We start from the raw sequence: 21,030 nt of genomic DNA, 5'->3' as shown, positions 1-21,030 counted from the left end.
TCAGCACAACAGCTTTCTTTAAAACATGTAGTATAAACACTGACAACTGGGAAACACTGGCCTGCGAGTGCTCCAGTTGGAGAACAGCCTTTACCAAAGGTGTTATGGGCTTTGAAGGAACTCGATCTCAGGACGCAAGGGAGAAACGTGCTAAGAGGAAGGCACTCTTAGCAAATCCACACCGTGATCAACTCCCGCATGGAAACCAGTGTCCCCACTGTGGAAGGACGCGTGGATCCAGAATTGGCCTCCACAGTCACTTACGGACCCGTTGTTAAAACCGTGTTTATGGAAGACAATCTTACTCGGCTACGAGTGTTCGCCAAAGAAGAAGAAGAACAGCTTTCTGGACTGTCACGTCAGTGCTGTGCTAACCCAGAAGCACAGGAAGAATCCCCCACCAGTAAACAAGAATTCTTTTCTTACACTGAGGTGTTTTGCTTGTTACTACGTTATGTGGTTTTGCGTTTTCGTATTGTAAACTGCCCTGCAATCCTCGGATGAAAAGCGGTATAGAAATTTAATAAATAAACAACTAAGTTGGAAAGCTGACCCCTGGTGGATCCCCTTCTGTTAGGTGGACTGTCACATGCAGAAAGAAGATATTGGGGCTTGGAGGCCACGGACTTTGCCATGCACACATCACTTATCTGCCTTTTCCAAGAAAGCATCACAAGACAGAATCACTGTTGTATTTGCAAGCTCTTCTTTTAGATGGCAAGATTGGCCCCTTTCTCTTAAGCAGGTGCCTATAAATGGGGAAAGCACTTAAAAAAAAAGCTTTCAGCATTTTGGAGCTAAAAGGCATGCTTAGGTAAATTCTAATTACCCGTACCGGTAGTTCTGTGAACAAAAAAAGAAGCAACAAATCAAGTCAGAAGTACACATGTAGTAGGAATCTGTTGTTTTGCTAAATTTACACCGCTTTGTACTAGCTGCGGTTCCAGCTATATAAATGAAACATCCTCCAAATTGTCAGTTCACCAGCACTGTGTTTTGCTAAATGGCTTCCTGTTTCTACAAAATGTGTGTTATTATGCCCTACTATTATATATGTATAAAACTATATATTAACAAACCCAAACTAGATTATCATAATGCTGTTCCATCTGAATGCGTACCTAATAGCATGGCATAATAGCATTTTCTCTATGTGAGTGTGTAAAGATTCATGTTATTTTCACAACTGTCATTTCCATCATTCTATTCCTTCCTGAAGTTGCAGGCTGGAGTTTTGCTGTCTCTGGAGGCTGCCAGCTGTATGTTCGTAACTAACATTGTACATTTCAGGCAGATTGGGAAAGAACTGGGCAAGGGAGGCAGATGTCAATAAAACATGTGGCTGTTGCATTAGGAAATGGATTGTCTTAAGATAAGTGTTAGATCTGTGGTGTTGTAGGTGGGGCTGATTATATTAAAGAGAGGTAAAGAAGAGCTTTAAAATATTCCCTTTGTCCTCAGTCTTCTAAAATGTAGGACTTTCAAAAATAAATGCTTGGACACATTGGCCTTTCCAACGCCTTTCCAACTGCATTATTACCCAATGAATGTGTTTTATCATAATGAAATGGATAATGTAGGCTATGTGGGATTTACTTATGTGGAGAGTGGCTGGGGAAACCCAGTCGGATGGACAGGTTATAAAATAATAATAATAATAATAATAATAATAATAATAATAATAATAATAATAATTTATCTATAAAGAGGCATGCCATATGTGTCCAATAAGTGTTTGTATTGCATGGGCATGGGTTAAAGATACATTGCTCAGTAATAATACTTAGGTTGCCCCATCTTGAACTGTTTTGCAAAGATAAATTCATCATGTGTTTGTATAGACACATGGTAGTTCAGACACTGATTGCTTAGATTTTTTTTTATATATGAACAGTATCTCCCTTCTGAAGCCCACTCCCACTTTAGTGTGATTTTTCGGCAAATGCTCTTTATGAAACAAGCAGGCATCTGATCTCCGTCACGTTTTAATCCTTAGTCTCTCTCCTGTTTTCTTTCCCCGTTTTTTCAAAAGGTTTGTAACAAGGTTCACAGGGTGCGTGGTGAACAGGGAAGAGTAATCTCTCCCATTGTTATTGCTCCTTAGCATCCTGTTTAGAGTGTGCACAGGGTGAGCTTTCATTCTAGTACCCAGATCCCAAATATTGGCATCAGCATCATTTGCATCAGTATTTGCCTGCCAGATCCATTCAAGACTAAATCTGGGAGCATTCTTCTTCTTCTTCTTCTTCTTCTTCTTCTTCTTCTTCTTCTTCTTCTTCTTCTTCTTCTTCTTCTATCACTCGTAGCCGAGTATGAGTGTCTTCCATAAACACGGTTTTGTGAATGAGTCCAGTACAGTGATAATAGTTTGCCTGTCTTCCCAAGTGATGCGTAAAATTTTTCGGAGACACCGTTGATGGAATCTTTCCAGGAGTTGGAGATATAATGGGCCAGAGACAAGAGTGTGGGTTAAATATGGCTACCACCTTATTGGTAAGTTCCTGTTTTGGTGTGGCCTTGGGCAAGTATCCATCTATCAAACAGCCTAGATGGGGAAGTATCATATATTTGACTGGGTGCAGAGAGTGTTGGGAGTCACCAGCTGGGGAGCCCCCAAGGGAGCGCCCATGGGAAGACGGCTCAGAGCCAAGGAACGGGTGATGGAAGTGTCATACGCAGGAGAAGTTACAGGGCTTAGAGAGCAGGAAGAGTCGGGGGCAGAGGACAGTTCAGACTCTGAGGCAGGACATTGTACCGGTTTATAGGAGTCAAAATCCAAAGAAGTGCTTGAGACAGTTCACACCAAGGCATTGATTTTGCTTTGTTTGCTGCTGGGCTTCACAAACTGCAGTGCACAATCACACACACCAAAATGGCATAAAGTCGGGGCATGGATTCAGCTCTGATTCATCAGATTTCTCACGTTCATCTTTGAATCGCAATGTGGTCACCTAACTAATTTCTTCTATATGCCTGGCAACATTGCTTTATTGTTGCTTTTTGCTTTATTGTCATTGCTTTTTATTTTTATTTCGCGTTACCTTTCCTGTGTCAGTTTTGAATCTCGCTCACGTAAGTGAAATTTAATTGCACAAAAAAAGCTCAAATCTTTGAAAAAGGATTTGCGGCTTGACCACTATCGCTTTGAAGCAATTTAAGGTATTTAATTTTTGAGTTCTGGAATGCTTCCCCCCCCCCTTAAAAATGCTTTCTGCCAAAAGTAATTTAATTATTCAGATTTTCGCAGGAATATTGAGGTTTAAACCAGAGTGCTTAGCCTTGAAAGGCTGGCATGTGGGCTGCTGCTGCCACTGCTCCACCTTGGCGACTGGCGTGGTCTTTGTGGCTCTTCTGGCATTTTTCTCTTTGCTTCCTATACACCAGCTGTTAGCTTCTTGTAACCCCTGTGAGATTGAAGTTGTACTCGACCAGTCTGAACTACTTTTGTGCTGAAAATTTCTGTCGCATCTTTTCAACAATTCTGCACCAGTTCAATGCCCCCTCCCCAAGGACAGGATTAATCTTTGAGGAATTGGCAAACGCTAATTATTTTATTTTATTTTTTAATCAGTAATCGTTTGCTCTTACTTTAACCAAATGAGCATCTGACTTGAAGCTAGAATCAGCTGTGCATTTTCATTTGGCTCATAGAACCTCTGTTGACGATAAATAAGAGATCCGGCTGAGATGAAAATCTCCCCACACGCACACAGAATTTTGCTGGACCATTCCCCATCCCCAATAGGGAGGAGGGTATTCAACAGCACTCAAGAAATGGGCAAAGTCTAAGAATTTTCAGAGTGCTGGTGCTTACCTTTAAATATGATGTGGCCAGAGATCTTTCTTTCCTTTGCCTTCTTTCTTACATTGAAAAAAGAGAGAGGCTTACTACAGCTTCAAGCAGTTCTATGATACAGCATTGATGTAGTGGCCAATGGGGACAGCCGTCTTTCCACTTGCCCAAGAATGTCCCTGGGAATTATTCTACGTCATGATGACATAGGGGCATTCTCAGGGGCATTCTGCTGAAAGCAGCCAAGCTGAAACTTGGCTTATTTGGGGGGAAGAAAGAACATGGGTGTCGTTACCTACAGTGGCTCTGATAGTTGGGCTTTGGCTGAAGGTATTTGTGTGTTTGTGTGTGTGTGTGTGTGTGTGTTTTCTGATGGTATAGCATACAAAGTTGGCATTCTGACAGCACAGTAACACACCACCACAAAGTATAAAATTGCTCTGGTAAAGCAGTGAAACTCAGTTACTGTTTATCCTGCTCTGCTGGGGAGGTGGTAGCAATTCCCAGAGCCTCTTCAGGCCAGACCCTGGACATCTCCCAGGTGCATAGCTGCCTAGTCTCCCGTTTTTCGCGGGAAACCCCCGTATTTTGTTACCGTTTCCCGCTGTTATCCCGAATGGATTTATAGCCCGTAAATCCCCCGGATTTGGAATGCAGCTCCTGCCGGCGGCCATGTCCCGGCTCCCAGCTGTCTGCGCATGTCTGGACATGCATAGAAGCGACTTCCGCTGCCGCGCCGCTGCTGATCCCGGATTTTTCAATCCGGGAGTTGGCAGCTATGCCCATGTGGGGCTGCCAGCTGAGCTTTGGAAGGTGTTGTGTCAGCAAATGGCCATGGTCATTTGAAGGCTTAAGGAGACTGGTAAGGCCTTCTCTTCTGGTGGCTCCATCCTCTTGGGGGAGCTGCCTACAATCCTTCAAGGGCTCATAACTTAATTGTGCTTTCACATGCTCCTGCACAGCCATGGAATAGGGGTAGCTACATGGGAGTCACCCCCAAATACTGAGCATGACAAAAGAGCTGCATCTTCAGGCTGAGATGAAAGTAGAATGGCGAGGGTGTCCCATCAGAGGGGTGACAATTTTTTTTAAAAAAACAACAACATTAGACATTAAAAATTCCCCAATACAGGGTTGCCTTCAGGTGTCTTCTAAAAGTCAGATAGTTGTTTATTTTCTTGACATCTGATGGGAGGGCGTTCCACAGGGCTGGCACCACCACCGAGAAGGCCCTCTGCCTGGTTCCCTGTAACCTCACTTCTCGCAATGAGGGAACCGCCAGGAGGCCCTCAGAGCTGAACCTCAGAGAGATACTAGGAGCTGGCTGCAGGGGATTTGACACAACTTTAATTTGATTAATTTACCAACAACAGTTCTTTTGTGTTTATATTTGGTGTCTCCTTGGAGAGGTATGAAAGAAAGGTGTTTAAAACAGAAACTGTAAACAAAACAAAACAAAAATACAATCTCAATTGACTATATTGATCAGGGGTCAAAATTCTGCTTAGTGCTAATTTTCTGTTTTTATGACAGTAGAATACAACCATTCAATGGTCAGATATGTTAGGGATGGGCAGAATTCATGACACTCTTCCAAAACTGAACAACCAACGAGAAGCAGATTGCAAAGAATTGGGAATGGTTTTCGTAATTCACTCCGCAGCACTTCGCTGCCTGCACCTCAGGCTGTCTGAAGTTGTATCAGATGCAGGGAAGAGAGTGGTGGGTTGCTGTTTTACAAAAACAAAGATGCCACTTCAAGGCAGAGTGTGTATCAAGCAATTGCCCTGATTTTTCACAAAATTTACTCGGAGGTTACGTGATGTTGCTGTCAAGTAAGTAGTTGCTGTTCTGCACCTTCTGTTGTAGATTTCCATTGCTTTTCTTACCTCGGAAAGTCTGCTTTTTTAGTTAAAAAAGTGTACTAGCTATTACCATTTATCAGTGGGTTGTGAAAAGTGCCCTTTTATGGTTGTGCACTTCCAGCATCTAAACGAATGTGCGAGAGAGCCATAGAACAGTCTGCACTTGTGGGCACTAGGAGAGAGAAAGAGAGAGAGAGAGAGAGAGAGAGAGAGAGAGAGAGAGAGAGAGAGAGAGAGAGAGAATACAGAGCCGTGATGATTCAGATCTAGTTACTGACTGTTCTCACCTTGATCATCATACATTTGTGCAACTCTTGGAAATCTGAACATAAACTACTGCTCCATAATTATTTTATAACTGGGCTGCCTGCTATGAAAATACAGCACTGATCCTTCTTTGCCATAAATGCAGAGCATGTGTAAACAGTCTTCTTGTCTGGTCTTATCATGTGAAGAACATGATGCCCCCAATAACTAAGTGTCCCCTCGAATTGGCCTCACATCCACCTTCCCTGTCACAGCCTCATGTGGCTGACCTGCAAAAGCTGCATATGTGACCGGAATTGGCAACAGCCTACAGGGTCTGGCCAGCCGCACACACAAGGGCATGGCATTTTACTTATTTACTATTTGAATGCACTGGCTGTAGCTTAACTCTTGGTGTGCCAATTGTAGACGGTTTTGCTTGCGCCAAAGTGGTGTTTGCTGACCGAATCCTGCAGTTTATCTTGCAGACATGTCTAGCTGTGGGTCCCTATGAGGGGAGCAGCCGTCCCCTTCCCCACACTGTAAATTGTTTTACCCCTTTTAGGTCTCTGTTTCTTGCACCCTCCCCAAAATAGCTTCCTTCTCCCAAAAACTATTCTAAAGTGAAGTAAAGAGTTTCGTTTTAAAATAAAGTCAATGCCATTTAAAGACCATTTTATGTTTGGTTGGTTGGTTGGTTGGTTGGTTGGTTTGGTCAGTAGACAGAACAATTGGCCTCCTTCAGATGGCCAGGCTTTGTCTAGAGCAGGGGTAGGCAACCTAAGGCCTGTGGGTCGGATGCGGCCCAATCACCACCTCAGTCCGGACCACGGACAGTCCGGGAATCAGCGTGTTTTTACATGAGTAGAATGTGTCCTTTTATTTAAAATGCATCTCTGGGTTATTTGTGGGGCCTGCCTGGTGTTTTTACATGAATAGAATGTGTGCTTTTATTTAAAATGCATCTCTGGGTTATTTGTGGGGCATCAGAATTCTTTCATTTCCCTCCCCCCCCCCAAAAAAATATATATAGTCTGGCCCACCACATGGTCTGAGGGATGGTGGACTGGCCCACGGCTGAAAAAGGTTGCTGACCTAGAGACTTCCAGTTGCTGACAGCTTTCAGATGGTTTCCCTGCATCAGAGAACTGCGAAATAATATAATTTATCATTTTGTGCCTAAATATTAAGCCATATTCATAAAGGAAGATATTTTTATTAAAAAAATTTGGTAATCCGATCTTCAACCTTTTATAACAATTTATGAGAAACAACAGGAGAAAACAATAAAATACATAAATATTGTTGAGGCAGCCAAAGCAGCAGTTTACATCATTTTAAAAAGTATGTAGTGCAATAAAATAAAAACACCTTGATATATGAGAAAAACAATAATAAGAAGAAACACTTAGAAACCAGCAGAATTAAAAGTGGGCAGCAAACTGGAAGAGTTAAATCAAATACTAAAAACAACTGGAAACAACAAAAAGTCTTCAGCAAGTGTCCGAAGGCTAAAAGAGATCGGGAAAGAAAGACATCAGCTCAATGCCAGTTGAATCTCGCTGAGGAGAAAACTCCAAAGCTGGGGGCGCCACCATTGAAACAGCCCTTTCAACGGTCGTCAGCCACCTTACAGTCTAAGTTGGGGATACACAGAGATGATGACGATACTCAGAAGGGTCCCCACAGGAAAGGGCAGTCCTTTGTAGGACTGTAGAGATTTATATCTTCATATGCAGACGTTGCAGGCTACAGAACAGGGTGGATTTCCCTCTTTGCCCACAGAGATGGAGTCCATGGGTGCAGTTGAAGGTCTTTCTCCCCCCCCCCAAAAAAACACCCTAATGACCTACAGTAGAAGAATAAAATGGTAGGAACATGCCACACACCCCTTTCTGTCCTGCTGCCCCTTGAATTCTCCACCTCCCACCCACTTGCCCATCTTAAGAACATGAGAAGAGCCTGCTGGATCAAGCCAGTGGCCCATCCAGTCCAGCATCCTGTTATCACAGTGGCAGAACAGTTGCCTGTGGGAAACCAGCAAGCAGAATCTGACCACAAGAGCCTTCTGCCCTCCTGTGGTTTCCAGCAGCTGGTATTCAGAAGCATTGCTGCCTCCATCTGTGGTGGCAGAGCACAGCCGTTGTGGCTAGAAGCCTTTCATAGCCCTGTCCTCCATGAATTTGTCTAATCTGGTATTTTTCCCTGAAACTGATGAGATGATTGGGCACCGACGAATCCTGTTTCAGCAACAGGATTAAGACAGACAGTTGCAGTATGAATGAATACTACCATTTATCTTTCCTTCTGTAAAAACATACTATTGGAGCCTACTCCTAGATACTTTGGAAGCGGTTGCTCTCATTCCGTGTTTTAATCTATGCATTTCACTTTTGTGCTTCTTACAGTGTTGAGTATTCGAGGGGCTCAGGAGGAGGAACCAACAGACCCACAGCTAATGCGACTGGACAACATGCTTTTAGCAGAAGGGGTAGCAGGCCCTGAAAAAGGAGGGGGTTCAGCCGCTGCGGCTGCCGCAGCCGCAGCATCTGGGGGTGCCGGCTCGGACAATTCTGTGGAGCATTCGGACTACAGAGCAAAACTATCTCAAATTCGACAGATCTACCACACCGAGTTGGAGAAATATGAGCAGGTACTAATCTTGTGCGTGGCAGTTTCCTGTATCACAGTAGAAGCCAGCATATAATGTTGGAATGCACACAAAAAACAACCCATAGCATGGTCTCATGGATAAGGTGCTGGATCTGGGTTCGAATTCCACCTTATCCTTGTTCTCATAGTTTATGCACTCAGCAGAATAAAGCAGCAAAGCCATTATTAGAACAGTACCACTTCATGATGCAGGTGGAAGAGTTTCATAGATACAAATGGGAATGCTCTCTGTAAACAAAGCTTAATATATAAAAATAATATTTTGGGGAGGCCTGGTTTGTTTGTTTTTTATTTATCAAATTTCTGTCCTTCCCTTCCTCTCCAAGGACTTCACTGAATCCTTTTTCCGGACATGCTAGTTTTCAACATGCAGGGGGATTTGTTTGTGGAGAGCATTCCTACAGGCTGCCTCCTCAACTAGATTCTAAAATGATGCAGCCCAGGAAAAGCTTTGCGGCTAATCATGATAACACATCATCTCACAGGGCTACTCTGATGTTGGATTTGATGGTGAAGGGTTCTCAAGACAAGCTGTATATGGAAATAATGTTTAGAGAGTTCACATCCCATTAACATTACTGAGTTCCTGCAATGCCGGAATCTCAACTAAAGCATCCATGACAGATGGGCGTCCAATCTCTGCTTAAAAACCTCCAAGGATGCTTCATCTGAGATTCCGGCATTGCAGAGAATTGGACTAGATGACCCTTAGGTCCCTTCCAACTCTACGATTCTATGATTTCCTTTCAGTCTCCTCCTTCCCAGGCTAAACATACCCAACTCCCTCAACTGGTCTTCATAAGACTTTGCTTACAGACCCTTGATCATCCTAGTTGCCCTCCTCTGCACACGTTCCAGCTTGTCAACATCCTTCTTAAATTTTGGCGCCCAGAACTGGACACAATATTCCAGGTGTCATCTGACCAAGGCAGAACAGAGTGGGACTATGACTTCCCTTAATCAGGACACTAGACTTTTGTTGATGCAGCCTAGAATAACATGAGCTTTTGTAGAAATTACTTAACATATGACAGAGGCCATATCCACTCAATACATTTAAAGCACATGACTTTCCCCAAAGAATGCTGGGAACTGTTGTTTGTAAACCATGCTGGGAATTGTAGCTCTGTGAGTGGTAAACTACAGTTCCCATGATTCTTTGGGGGAAGCCATGAAAATGCTATGAATGTGTTCTGAATGTATGGTATAGACGTGGCCTTTGGAGTAATATGCACAATTCTTTTCCACAATGAACCTCTAGGAATTTATATTTTTTATATTTTTTTATATTTTTTAAAATGCTAATGAATGGACTAGACAGAAAAAAAACTCCCTCCTATATTGAGAGTGGGGTTCTTTAAGATTTCCCTCCTTTTTCTGGAAATTACAGGATATTCACTAAAAATTCCCTCTAAGGGTGGAATTCAGTGTTGTGCTATGATGAACAGTCCATTTGCACAAGCATTTCATCTTGCCAGCTGGAGCCATCACCACTAGAGCGATCTTCCCCTAGCACTCTGCGGGTTCTCCCAACACACCAGAGCCAGCTCACCCATGATACAAGGAGAGGTGACTGCCTCAGGCAGCAGCGTTCACCAGGGCATCAGATCCAGATGTCCCTATTTCTTCCACCCTTGTTCCTGATGTGGAGAGAGATCTTCCCTCACCCTTTCTCCCCTGGCAGGAAGGGGGTGTGCCATTTTCGGTCCACTTCAGGTGCTTTAAAATCTTTCCAAGTTTGGCCTCTGGACTTGGCAAATTCATTTGGGAGCAATAGGGAGAAGAAACACTTGTCATTCCCCTAGCAATAGTGAGGCAGAAATAGTGGCCTAAACCACAGAGCCTAGGGCTTGCCGATCGGAAGGTTGGCAGTTCGAATCCCCGTGACGGGGTGAGCTCCCGTTGTTCGGTCCCAGCTCCTACCCACCTAGCAGTTCAAAAGCACGTCAAAGTGCAAGTAGATAGATAGGTACCACTCCGGCAGGAAGGTAAACAGCGTTTCCGTGCACTGCTCTGGTTCGCCAGAAGCGGCTTAGTCATGTGGCCACATGCTCGGAAGCTGTCTGCGGACCGTTTGCGGCTCCCTCGGCGTATAGAGCGAGATGAGCGCGCAACCCCAGAGTTGTCTGCAACTGGGCCTAGCGGTCAGGGGTACCTTTACCTTTACCTGTAGATCAGCTCCATGGTTTGCCTCTTTCTCATAAGAAAGAGCAGTGAGTAAACTTCGGTCCTATTCCAACTATACCCAGGATGGCACCCAGTTTCCTTTCTAACAAAGGGCAGGAATGCAAATAAAAGAGATCAGCAGTAATCTTACCTTTGTCTCTCGACAGGACTTACCCTGACAGGCAGCCTCACCCAGCCGGGGGTTCTTGTTACCCCTACTATGCTGCTCCATAGAGCCCTCATATTGTGTGAGCCTGGCTGTGGGGGAGCCTGACCGGCAACTGAATGGAAAACCATGCTCGTCCAGGTGTGGCGAGCTCTCTCCTTCAGTCTCATGGCCCCAGAAATGCAGGGGAGAGCAGTTCAGATAGGTTGACTTGTGCAAGGAGCCAGTCTGCCTGGAGCCTTTGTAGGACTTGGGGAATAAGAATCTCTTTACTGACCCATTCGTTAGTTTTTGCCTTAAGGTGATATATATTTGCACCACCTGCCTCCTCGTATCGTATCCCCGCCTGGCTGAGGGGGAGGAAGACTCCTTGATATGGCAGGGGAAGAAACTGACATTAAGAACCCTCTGTCAAATTAACATTGTGGTCAGTCATCAAGAACAGGGCCCTCCAGAAACTGGGTGTACGAGCTTCTGGCAGCAAGATGCCTTCAGCACGTCTAATTTCAGTTATTACCTGTTTGCCCTTTCATGTCAGGGATCCTGATGTGCTCTACAACCCTGCTGCTTTGGCTCTAATTATTATCCTTGTTAACACACAGGCGGAAAACTCGCGGAAAGTAAGTGTCATGTTTTGTATTTGCAACGACTTGATTCGTGTCATCGCCAAACCTGTGATAACTCACCCGCTCTTCTCACCAGCTGCCAAAGTTTGGGCTAACGTTAGTAATTGTCAGAGATTACGCTTCTAGCAGAGGTGACCAGTGGGATTGTCAAGCAATAAATGGGCAAAGCTGCTCAGCAGCAAACCCATCAGTGCATGTTTGTTGGAGGCAACTGGGGTGCTAATGGGGGTTGGGGGCTCTCCTCCTCCCACTTGCTGTCCCATAAGCCACCACTGTTTGCTTGGTGCCACCTGTCAGCTCCAGATCTTGCCCTGGAAGGTGCATCCCTTAACCTATTGGACTGCAGGTAGGTAGCCGTGTTGGTCTGACGTAGTCAAAACAAAATAAAAAAAATTCTTCCAGTAGCCCCTTAGAGACCAGCTGAGTTTGTCATTGGTATGAGCTTGCATGCACACGAAAGCTCATACCAATGACAAACTTAGTTGGTCTCTAAGGTGCTACTGGAAGAATTTTTTTTATTTTGTTTTGACTATTGGACTGCATCACCCCCAGTGCCCATGGCTACCAGGGTGGAAGAACAGTTATTTTCTTTGGCCTGGTTCTTCAAGGATCCCTGATCTGTGACTCAGTTCTAGACCAGTTCTACACATGAAACAGAATATAGCCATAAGAATCATAGGTAACAGTGGGTGACAGTTTTGAATTCTGGTCCATGTAAAAAGTTTCCTGCAGATAGAGAGATGATAGACGATAGATAGATAGATTAGATAGATAGATAGATAGATAGATAGATAGATAGATAGATAGATAGATAGATAGAGATACCCTACGCACATAACGAATAATGTAAAAAGTTCCCTGCAGATAGAGGTAGATAGGTAGGTAGGTAGGTAGGTAGGTAGGTACCCTACGGACATCACGAATAAATGCACTGGCCCAGCCTATTTATTTTCCAGTTTTGGCACAAATACATTCACTGAGCTTACTTTGTAGCCAAAAGATACAAATCACAATTTTTGCTAAAAGACGGACGTATTAAAACTTTTACTGTACCGTATATTCCGGCATATAAAACGACTGGGCATATAAGACGACCCCCAACTTTTCCAGTTAAAATATAGAGTTTGGGACATACTCGCTGTATAAGAAATATGACCCGGTGTATAAGACGATCCCTGACTTTTGAGAAGATTTTCCTGGGTTAAAAAGTAGTCTTATACGCAGGAATATACAGATACGCAGGAATATACAGATACGCAGGAATTTACAGATTTGTTTGTTGATTGTGTAAGAATTGCATACTCGTCGAAGGGCCCTGATCTGTGTTTCTGCAGGAGTTGATGATATGGGAACATGTCCTGCTCTGAAGGGGATTTGTAGAGAGAGTCAGTGGACAGTGCCTGTTCCAGTAATGAGGAATACCCAAATAAGTGACTCATGCAGAGACGCAACAGGCATTTTTCCAGGCATAAGGCAGGTAATCCCACTGTATCTCTGCACTGGGAGTGACTGAATGATACAAATCACACCCAGTCCAGAAGCACAGCATGGTTACCGGACTCCCGCCTGTAAGATTGCCTGTTGCATCTCTGCATGAGTCAATGATTGAGAGGAGGCAAGCCCAGTGACCTGTGAAGAGACACAATAGGAAGTTTTCTCTGTATGTGAACTCATGAGATCCTTTCATTATATAATTAATCCATCTGTGACTATATATTAGCTGTTTTCTTATTACCCTGGCACATTCTGAGAACCTCTTTACTTACTATTGAGAGGGAAGGATGAATGTGCCAATTTCAGTTTCTCACAGTTTTTATTTTTCCTCAATCTGAAGTTCAGTTCTCCATACCTGTTTTAATTTTTGTTAAGTCTTAATGAAAATTAATCAGCATTTTAATGTGATTTTCTCCTCATATGCACCTGCCTGTATGCAATTTTGCCCAATATGCAATTTTTACAAATCGATTTTCCCTTAAATAATGCATTTTATATGTCGTTTTTCATTAATATGTTGTTGTTGTTGTTGTTGTTGTTTGTTGTTATCACCATCACTATTTCATTTCTATACCACTTTCTATTTTTAAGGAAAAAATCTGGAAGTGGTTTACAGCCTACATTAAAACATCAAATAAAACCACCCAGAATAAAACTACTGAAGAAAGTCATATATAAAGTATACATTCAAAGCAACATAATGAGCAGGAAACGAAAATACTATCTTAAACATTTCAAAAGAAGCAGAATTCTCAAGATAAAAGAACATTGTCATTGGCATGGACCATGGCTGCTGTTGCTGCCAGTCCTTCCAAGGGTGGTGGCTGTGGAAGTTGAGGCTTCATGACCTAGGCCTCTGGCCTCTTCTGCAGCCTCTTGCTTTTGTAGCTGGAGTCCATCAGGGCCCTGCCCTCCCAGTCCAGGTGGAAAAAAAGGCCCGTATGGCACCGAGAAGGTCTTCCAGGCTGAGTCAAAGCCAAGATGAATATATCCATAGTACTGCAGAATCGTAGAGTTGGAATTGACCCCAGTGGTCATCTAGTCCAACCCCCTGCAATGTAGGAATATCAACTAAAGCATCCATGGTGGATGGCTATCCTTAGTGTAGGTTTTCATATGGACACAACCTCAGTATTTGCATTTTTTCAAATGTTAAAAACAACAACAACCACCACCACCACCACAACAACAACATTATTAATACCATTTGTACCTCGCCCATCTGTCTGACTTGCCCCAGTTTTATATGTACAATTTGTTTGTTTGCGTTTGTGTGTACATGTATATGCACACACACTTTGGTGCTTATTACTTGGCTGGAGAACTGTATTGCAAAATTCAGTGCGGGTTTGGAGGCTGGCTGTTTTTCAGGCTGAATATTGTTTCAGAATATACAAATTAGATAGGTAAAGGTAAAGAGACCCCTGACAGTTAAGTCCAGTCACAAACGACTCTGGGGTTGCAGCGCTCATCTCGCTTTACTGGCCGAGGGAGCTGGCGCTTATCTGCAGACAATTTTTCCGGGTCATGTGGCCAGCATGACTAAGCCGCTTCTGGCGAACCAGAGCAGCGCACGGTTTATCTACTTGCACTTTGACGTGCTTTCTAACTGCTAGGTGGGCAGGAGCTGGGACCGAGCAATGGGAGCTCACCCCCTCACGGGGCCTCGAACCACCGACCTTCCGATCGGCAAGCCCAAGCAGCACAGTGGTTTAACCCACAGCACCACCCGCATCCCTCCACCACCCACACCCCCAAATTAGATAGGCTTGCCTTTAAATGTGAACTGATTTTTTTTTTCAATTCAACACCCACCCACCCAATCTGTAGCTTTTGTGTTCTTTGTTTACACCCTCAGTCTTTGGCCTAGTTCTCACTAAGGTTTTCAACCCGTTTCTGAGCTTGGACCGCTTTAGACTTCAGACAGGGATCATAGAATCATAGAATCATAGAGTTGGAAGAGACCACAAGGGCCATCCAGTCCAACCCCCTGCCAAGCAGGAAACACCATCAAAGCAATCCCACTCCTCTGTACAAAACGATTCCCTTCAAACTAGCATGGTAGGGAGAAGGGTACCAGCATAACTTGTTCTCCCTTATGCTCAGCTCACAGGAATCTTTTCCGCTGTCCCATGGGAGAGAATACCACCGTGTGTGCCTCTTCCCCCACCCAGTCTTGACATAGGATTGTCACTTCCATAGGGTGTAATCTTCACAGCATTCACCATTATTCTTCTGGAGGCCCCGCACCAACTCTCCACCAGCAAAATAAAGCCAGTTTCTTTCAAGCACTATGTGACCCTGTGCCAAACAAGTGTAGCCTATTAATGTTTCCATGATGTACGGTGTCCCATATATAGTTCTGCTTCTGATATCTTATGTGTGAATGTTTTTTCCCTGTAATGTTGATTCCCTGTGTTATTGAAGAATATTAGGTAGCCAGGGAGTTTGTTAGCCTGACTGAAACTGAACTCGTATGAGCTGGAGGTGGAATGTTAGTTTGGAACTGGATTGGTTTTATGCAGTATAACAGACAGCAGAAAAATGTCTGATCATGTGTTCAGATAGTGTATTTTATGTCCCCTAATGGCAGGTCCGTTCCAGAATCACATGGACAGTACTTCTTATAGCCATATCAGCAGAGCAAAGGCTCATCTCGTCTCTGAGAGCATCTCATTAAGTAACATAAACACTTTGCCTTCCCTAGACAATTTCTTTTCCTGCCTGCAAATAGACTCTCTCACACATCTGTGGCTCTGTAGTTGATACTTACACTGAGTTCTGGACATATATTTTGATTGTGCATTTGGGGAAATGATCATTCATGCACAGGAAAAAAGCTTCCTGAGGTTTTTTGTTTTTTTTTAAATCAGTGAAGCTAGGGGTGTACATTTTTAAATAAATGCAAACAAAATAAATTAGACGATTGGCTCAGCTCTGTCACAGATGAACCTGTCAAATTGGGTTTTTCCTTTGTCCAATCTTAAATTCGGTTCTCCTAATACCTGCATAAATTTGATGTATGTTTTTTTAAAAAAAAAAAGCATGAGAATCCACCAGCATTTTAGTTTGCATTTTTCCTAATATGGACATTTTATATTTTATTTTACCTAATATACGCATCGTTGCAAGCGGTGTTTCCTAATACAATGTATTTTAATGTTATTTCACTAATACATGCATTTATGCACACTTTCCCCTTAATATATATATTGTATGCATTGTCTGGCTGGAGAACTGCACAGCCAAATTGGTAGAAGTGCAAATTTTGAAGGATAACTGTGTATTGGTAAGTGCAAATTAGGTAGGTTCACAATAAAATGTGGACCAAGGTGAATTTCTCCCCCTAGTCACAAATTGGCACCTTTATCTGTCCATGTGTGCATGCTCATGCTCTTTTGCATATGCACATGCCCTGTCATAAATGTGTGCTGGATCTTTTTTTCCATAAGGGTATTAAGATAGAGGTTTCACAGTAATCCAAAAGGTTCAGTTTCTTGACCTGCGTGAAATGGCTCCATAATCACCATATGCCTGCCTATAAAGAGGTGAATTTAGGAGAGTGTGACCGAGCCAAGAGAGTGCCCCGGGGGGCATCGCAACAGTGACAAACAATGGAAGGTGAGAGGCGGGGTTGCAAATTTTGGCCTTGCACAGGGTGCCATTGAAATTTTAAAGCCCAAAGACTGCTGCTGGGTTGTATCCAGTTACTTTCTACTAAGGGAGAGATTATCAGTACACACAAATTCTTGTGGAAGGCAAAAAATGGGTGGCTGGAAACAGAAACTTCTACAGAAGCTCATTGGAGGTTGAAGAATCTTTATGCACATCCAGCTATGCATCCGCTTGAAAGCAAAGAAGTAGGAAACAGTTGAATTTAGCTGCACGCCTAAATAAGAATCTGAGTGCACATCTTATGAAAAGCAATATGTGTATTTGGGTACATATTCCTACCTGCATCTTATTTGCATTGGTGGTTTCCCTAAATGAGACATTGTGTAGAGTTGCTCAGCAGATGTTCAAGGCCATGGGGCAGAAACCCAGACAACGTTCGAAGGAATAAAGGGGCAGGATTCCTACATCCCTGCTGCGGCAGCCTCCTGCACAGCATGCAGTGACTTCTCCGGTCCTAAGGGATCTTCTCGCTCTTTCTCTTGTTGTCCCAGGCATGCAACGAGTTCACCACTCACGTGATGAATCTGCTGCGAGAACAGAGCAGGACCCGGCCCATCTCGCCCAAGGAGATAGAGCGGATGGTCAGCATCATCCATCGCAAGTTCAGTTCCATCCAGATGCAACTCAAACAGAGCACGTGCGAAGCTGTCATGATCCTGCGCTCCCGATTTCTCGATGCACGGTGAGTTTATCCCAGGCATATCAAGAACCACTCACCGAATCACTTCTGTGTGCCTAGAAAGGAAGACTTGTAAACTGGAAGAGAGACTGTTCTCTTCTCCTTTCTTCATCTTCTTCCAGTATGTTGGGGCCACAAATGACTAACATATGTGGGAGCATGAGCTAGTAAACATTTTGTGGGCCAGTAACTTTTGTAGACTGTTCTACCTGTTCCTTCCAGGTAGATTTTCAAGGCTGTTCTCCCTGTTTTTTCCTAAACAAACAAACGAACAAAAGCTACTGTTGAACCATTTAAAGGAAATAGTGGCTTAAGTTTGCTGCGGAAGAATATAGATGATCTACAGGGTTAGTTCTGTACAAACTGAGATCAGACTAAATGTATAACAAATTCAGTTGTCAAAGCTAGAATTGAAAAGCAAAATAAAAATAACACGGTCTGTACAAGTTCAGACTACAGGGGGGAGATGCCCTCTTTGAATGCTCTCCCATGCAAAAGTTCTCTGCAGGTTGAAAATGATCACACCGGGGGGGGGGAGTTATTGGCCAGGCCTCTCACTATTATACTGATTTTTCTACTTCACAGGATTTGTTTGCCCCCCCCCCCTTTACAGAGCAGAGCACAAGCTCGTTTCCCATAGTTTGACCACCTTTCAAGTATGTGGCCAGTGCCACGTGAAATTCTTCCAAATTGCTTCACTGCCTGTTTTCCAATAAACTGGAATTATAAAGGCCACTTGAAAGGGGGTCGATGGAAGGTGCTCTGTTTAAAAGGCAGCGAGTAATGTTTGCAGTGTAACCGACAATGTGCTCCGAACTCCTGCAAAAGATCCAGTCATCTTCCCTAATATATAATTTGGCACAGAGCTAAACAATACACACAAATGAAGTTTCTCACATTTTATTTTTTTATTAAAGAATCTTTGGAGGTGAGCATTGGGAGTGACAGCACAGCAGTTGGGGTGATGGCACTTAGCCCATCTCTTGGGTAGGTCAAAATCACCTTCCACATTTGTCAAGAGCAGTCAGTGGAAGGTAATTTTCATCAGAAAATTGTCACATGAGGAAAGGGTTAAATGATTTGCTACTTTGCCAGTCAGATTTACATCCTCCTAAGGCTGCTGTTACTTTAAGAAGGGGGGTGGGGAGAGATATACATGAATCTGTATGGAACATCCAGTTTGACCGTTTGAGATCTGCGTAACAGGGTGTGAGGACTGATGTGTTCCTGGTGACTGTGGGCACTTCCTTAAATACATTGCTTTTAGGTCATTGAGTACTGAGCATCCGTTTCTTTTTGACCAGGCGGAAAAGAAGAAATTTCAACAAGCAGGCTACAGAAATCCTCAATGAGTATTTCTATTCCCACCTCAGCAACCCATACCCCAGTGAGGAAGCCAAAGAGGAGCTAGCCAAGAAATGTGGCATCACAGTCTCACAGGTAAGAAACCCAGGTGCCTGTTCTATGCTGAGAGCATCCGTCTGTCTGTCTTGTTATCCATCCATTTATGTAATCTGGGAGAGGTGGAAAGAGCCCACACCAAAAAAAGTGTCTGCATAGAAAGGGAGTACCATTGGGAATGAAGAATGAGCAAAGAGGGGGATGAGGGACTGGGGAGCAACAGAATTCTGAGGACATAAGAAAGGAGAAATCGGCTAAGCAAGAAATGTAGAAGTTGTCTAGGGAAGGGATTGTATTTAGGGGGGAAACGACTCTTAAAACTGATGGCTCAGAGGGTAGAGCATGGGACGCTTAATCTCAGGGTCTTGGGTTCGAGCCCCATGTTAGGCAAAAGGTTCCTGCATTGCAGGGGATTGTTCTTTGATTCTGCTGAATTGTGTACAATGATTGTATATGGCAATTGGGCATTCAGGATCATTTTTAGGCCCTTGATTATATTGGTCCAAATAAGAGCACAGCCTGCGTTGCTTGCACTAGAATCATGGGCAACTATTCTGGGCAACCTCACGACGTTTAACTGGAGTTGTTCAATGAGAAAATCCGTAGCAGCGGGGAAAGATCATGAAAGACAACTTGTTGGATGTCTGCTCAGATAGTACCCTCATCACTTGGGTCAACAATGAGGCTTCTTGGCCAGAGCTGCATGTGAACTAAGAGCTCATCCTAGAATGTGCCCAGGATTCATCTGTAGTGCTGACAGTGGTTTCCAAGGCTGACAAAGTTATGTGGAAAGGATTCACTGAAAGCAGAACATCTGAAAACCACCACATCTAAGAAACTTTTGTGAAGACTATATTGCCGCGGATGGACTGGGGAGTGGAATTTCCAGGGTAATTTCCATCTTGTCAAGCAGTGTACATAGTAATTACTCTCCCATTTGCTACTGAACATAACACCTCCTTAATTCTCCTCCTTCTTTGTGCTATTTTCTTTGCTCCCACATAGTTTGAGATTTCTTATTAAGGTGACAAATGAGCTGGGTGCTCCTAGAATGGAAAGCTCAGGTATTGGCCACCAGTTATTGGCTACCCTCAAGGATGGGACTATGAATGATGGAATTACTGCTCCTCACAACCTTCCCAAACTCTCAATGAAGCCTTTCTTGATAAGGAAGTTGCTGAAACAGATTGAAGCTGAGCAGATTTGTGTCATCAAGAACTGCATGAATTTATTACATAGGTTGAAACATAGAATAATAGAATTGTAGAGTTGGAATGTACCCTGAGGGTCATCTCATCCAACCCCCTGCAATGCAGGAATCTCAGCTAAAGCATCCATGGCAGATAACCATCCAACCTCTGTCTAAAAACCTCCAAGGAAGTAGAGTCCACCACCTCTCATGGGAGTCAGTTCCACTGCCAAACACCTCTAACTGTCAGAGAGTTCTTCCTGATGTTTAGTCGGAATCTCCTTTCTTGTAACTTGAAGCTATTGGTTCAGGTCCTAGCTTCTGGAGGTACCCTGTTGATAACAATACCACTCTGACTGATTAGAAAAATCAAAACCAGCAGACCAGAGTCCTTTTAAGCAGAGTTTGGATGGCCATCTGTTATGGGTGCTTTAGTTAAGATTTCTGCATTGCAGGGGGCAGACCAGATGACCCTTAGGGTCCCCTCCAACTCTACCATTCTATGATTCTTTGATTCTGTAATTCTATGGATGATTTTGCTCCCGCATGCTAATGCCTCTCACATTTTTATAATGCTATGGCTTTTGCCATTCAGCCAATGGGCATTCCATGATCCAGGAGGCAACCTGAAATTAAGAAGGTAGCAATGCCTAAGAGCTGTTTCCCAGTATATGCAGTTGGAGATAGTAGCAACCTTCTGCAAATTGCTTCCAACTGGGAAGTCAGGCCATACCAGTCTTTATTGAATTTCATGTAACTTTTTTGTTGACCATTTTTCCAGATCACATATTTTTGATTCAAACTTTTTGTCATTGAAAGTATTAACAATTCCTCCTTCTTGGTTTCACCTGCAGTTTCAAAAGTATACGCTTCCTTCACCCAAATCACTGATGAGATTATTGTGTTTCAGTAGACTCAGAGCAGAGATTATTGTGTTTCAATAGACTCAGCAGAAACTACTCTTGTTTTCTCTTGCCATTTGCATCTTGCAATGTGCATTTTCATCCAGACGCGTTCACCAGATAGAGGTTTTCTATCTGTCTTTTGTTTCTTTCTC

The 21,030-nt window shown here is 43.5% G+C and overlaps 1 protein-coding gene across 5 annotated transcripts in view; it reads left to right on the top strand.

The window, feature by feature from the left end:
• The window catches only part of PBX1 (PBX homeobox 1), a 220,104-nt gene that overhangs the window by 157,583 nt on the left and 41,491 nt on the right, over positions 1 to 21,030 (top strand). For all 5 annotated transcript variants that reach the window (XM_060276637.1, XM_035122691.2, XM_060276640.1 and 2 more), the window contains exons 3-5: positions 8,313 to 8,557; positions 17,196 to 17,386; positions 18,688 to 18,823. In XM_060276637.1, the coding sequence (XP_060132620.1) occupies positions 8,313 to 8,557; positions 17,196 to 17,386; positions 18,688 to 18,823 (572 nt within the window). The remainder of the gene's footprint in view (positions 1 to 8,312; positions 8,558 to 17,195; positions 17,387 to 18,687; positions 18,824 to 21,030) is intronic.

This window comes from Zootoca vivipara, chromosome 7 (genome assembly GCF_963506605.1).
Source record: "Zootoca vivipara chromosome 7, rZooViv1.1, whole genome shotgun sequence".
In the NCBI taxonomy this organism is placed as follows: Eukaryota; Metazoa; Chordata; class Lepidosauria; order Squamata; family Lacertidae; genus Zootoca; species Zootoca vivipara.
Note: the sequence above shows the minus strand (reverse complement) of the source record. Positions and strands in the feature narration are given on the sequence as shown.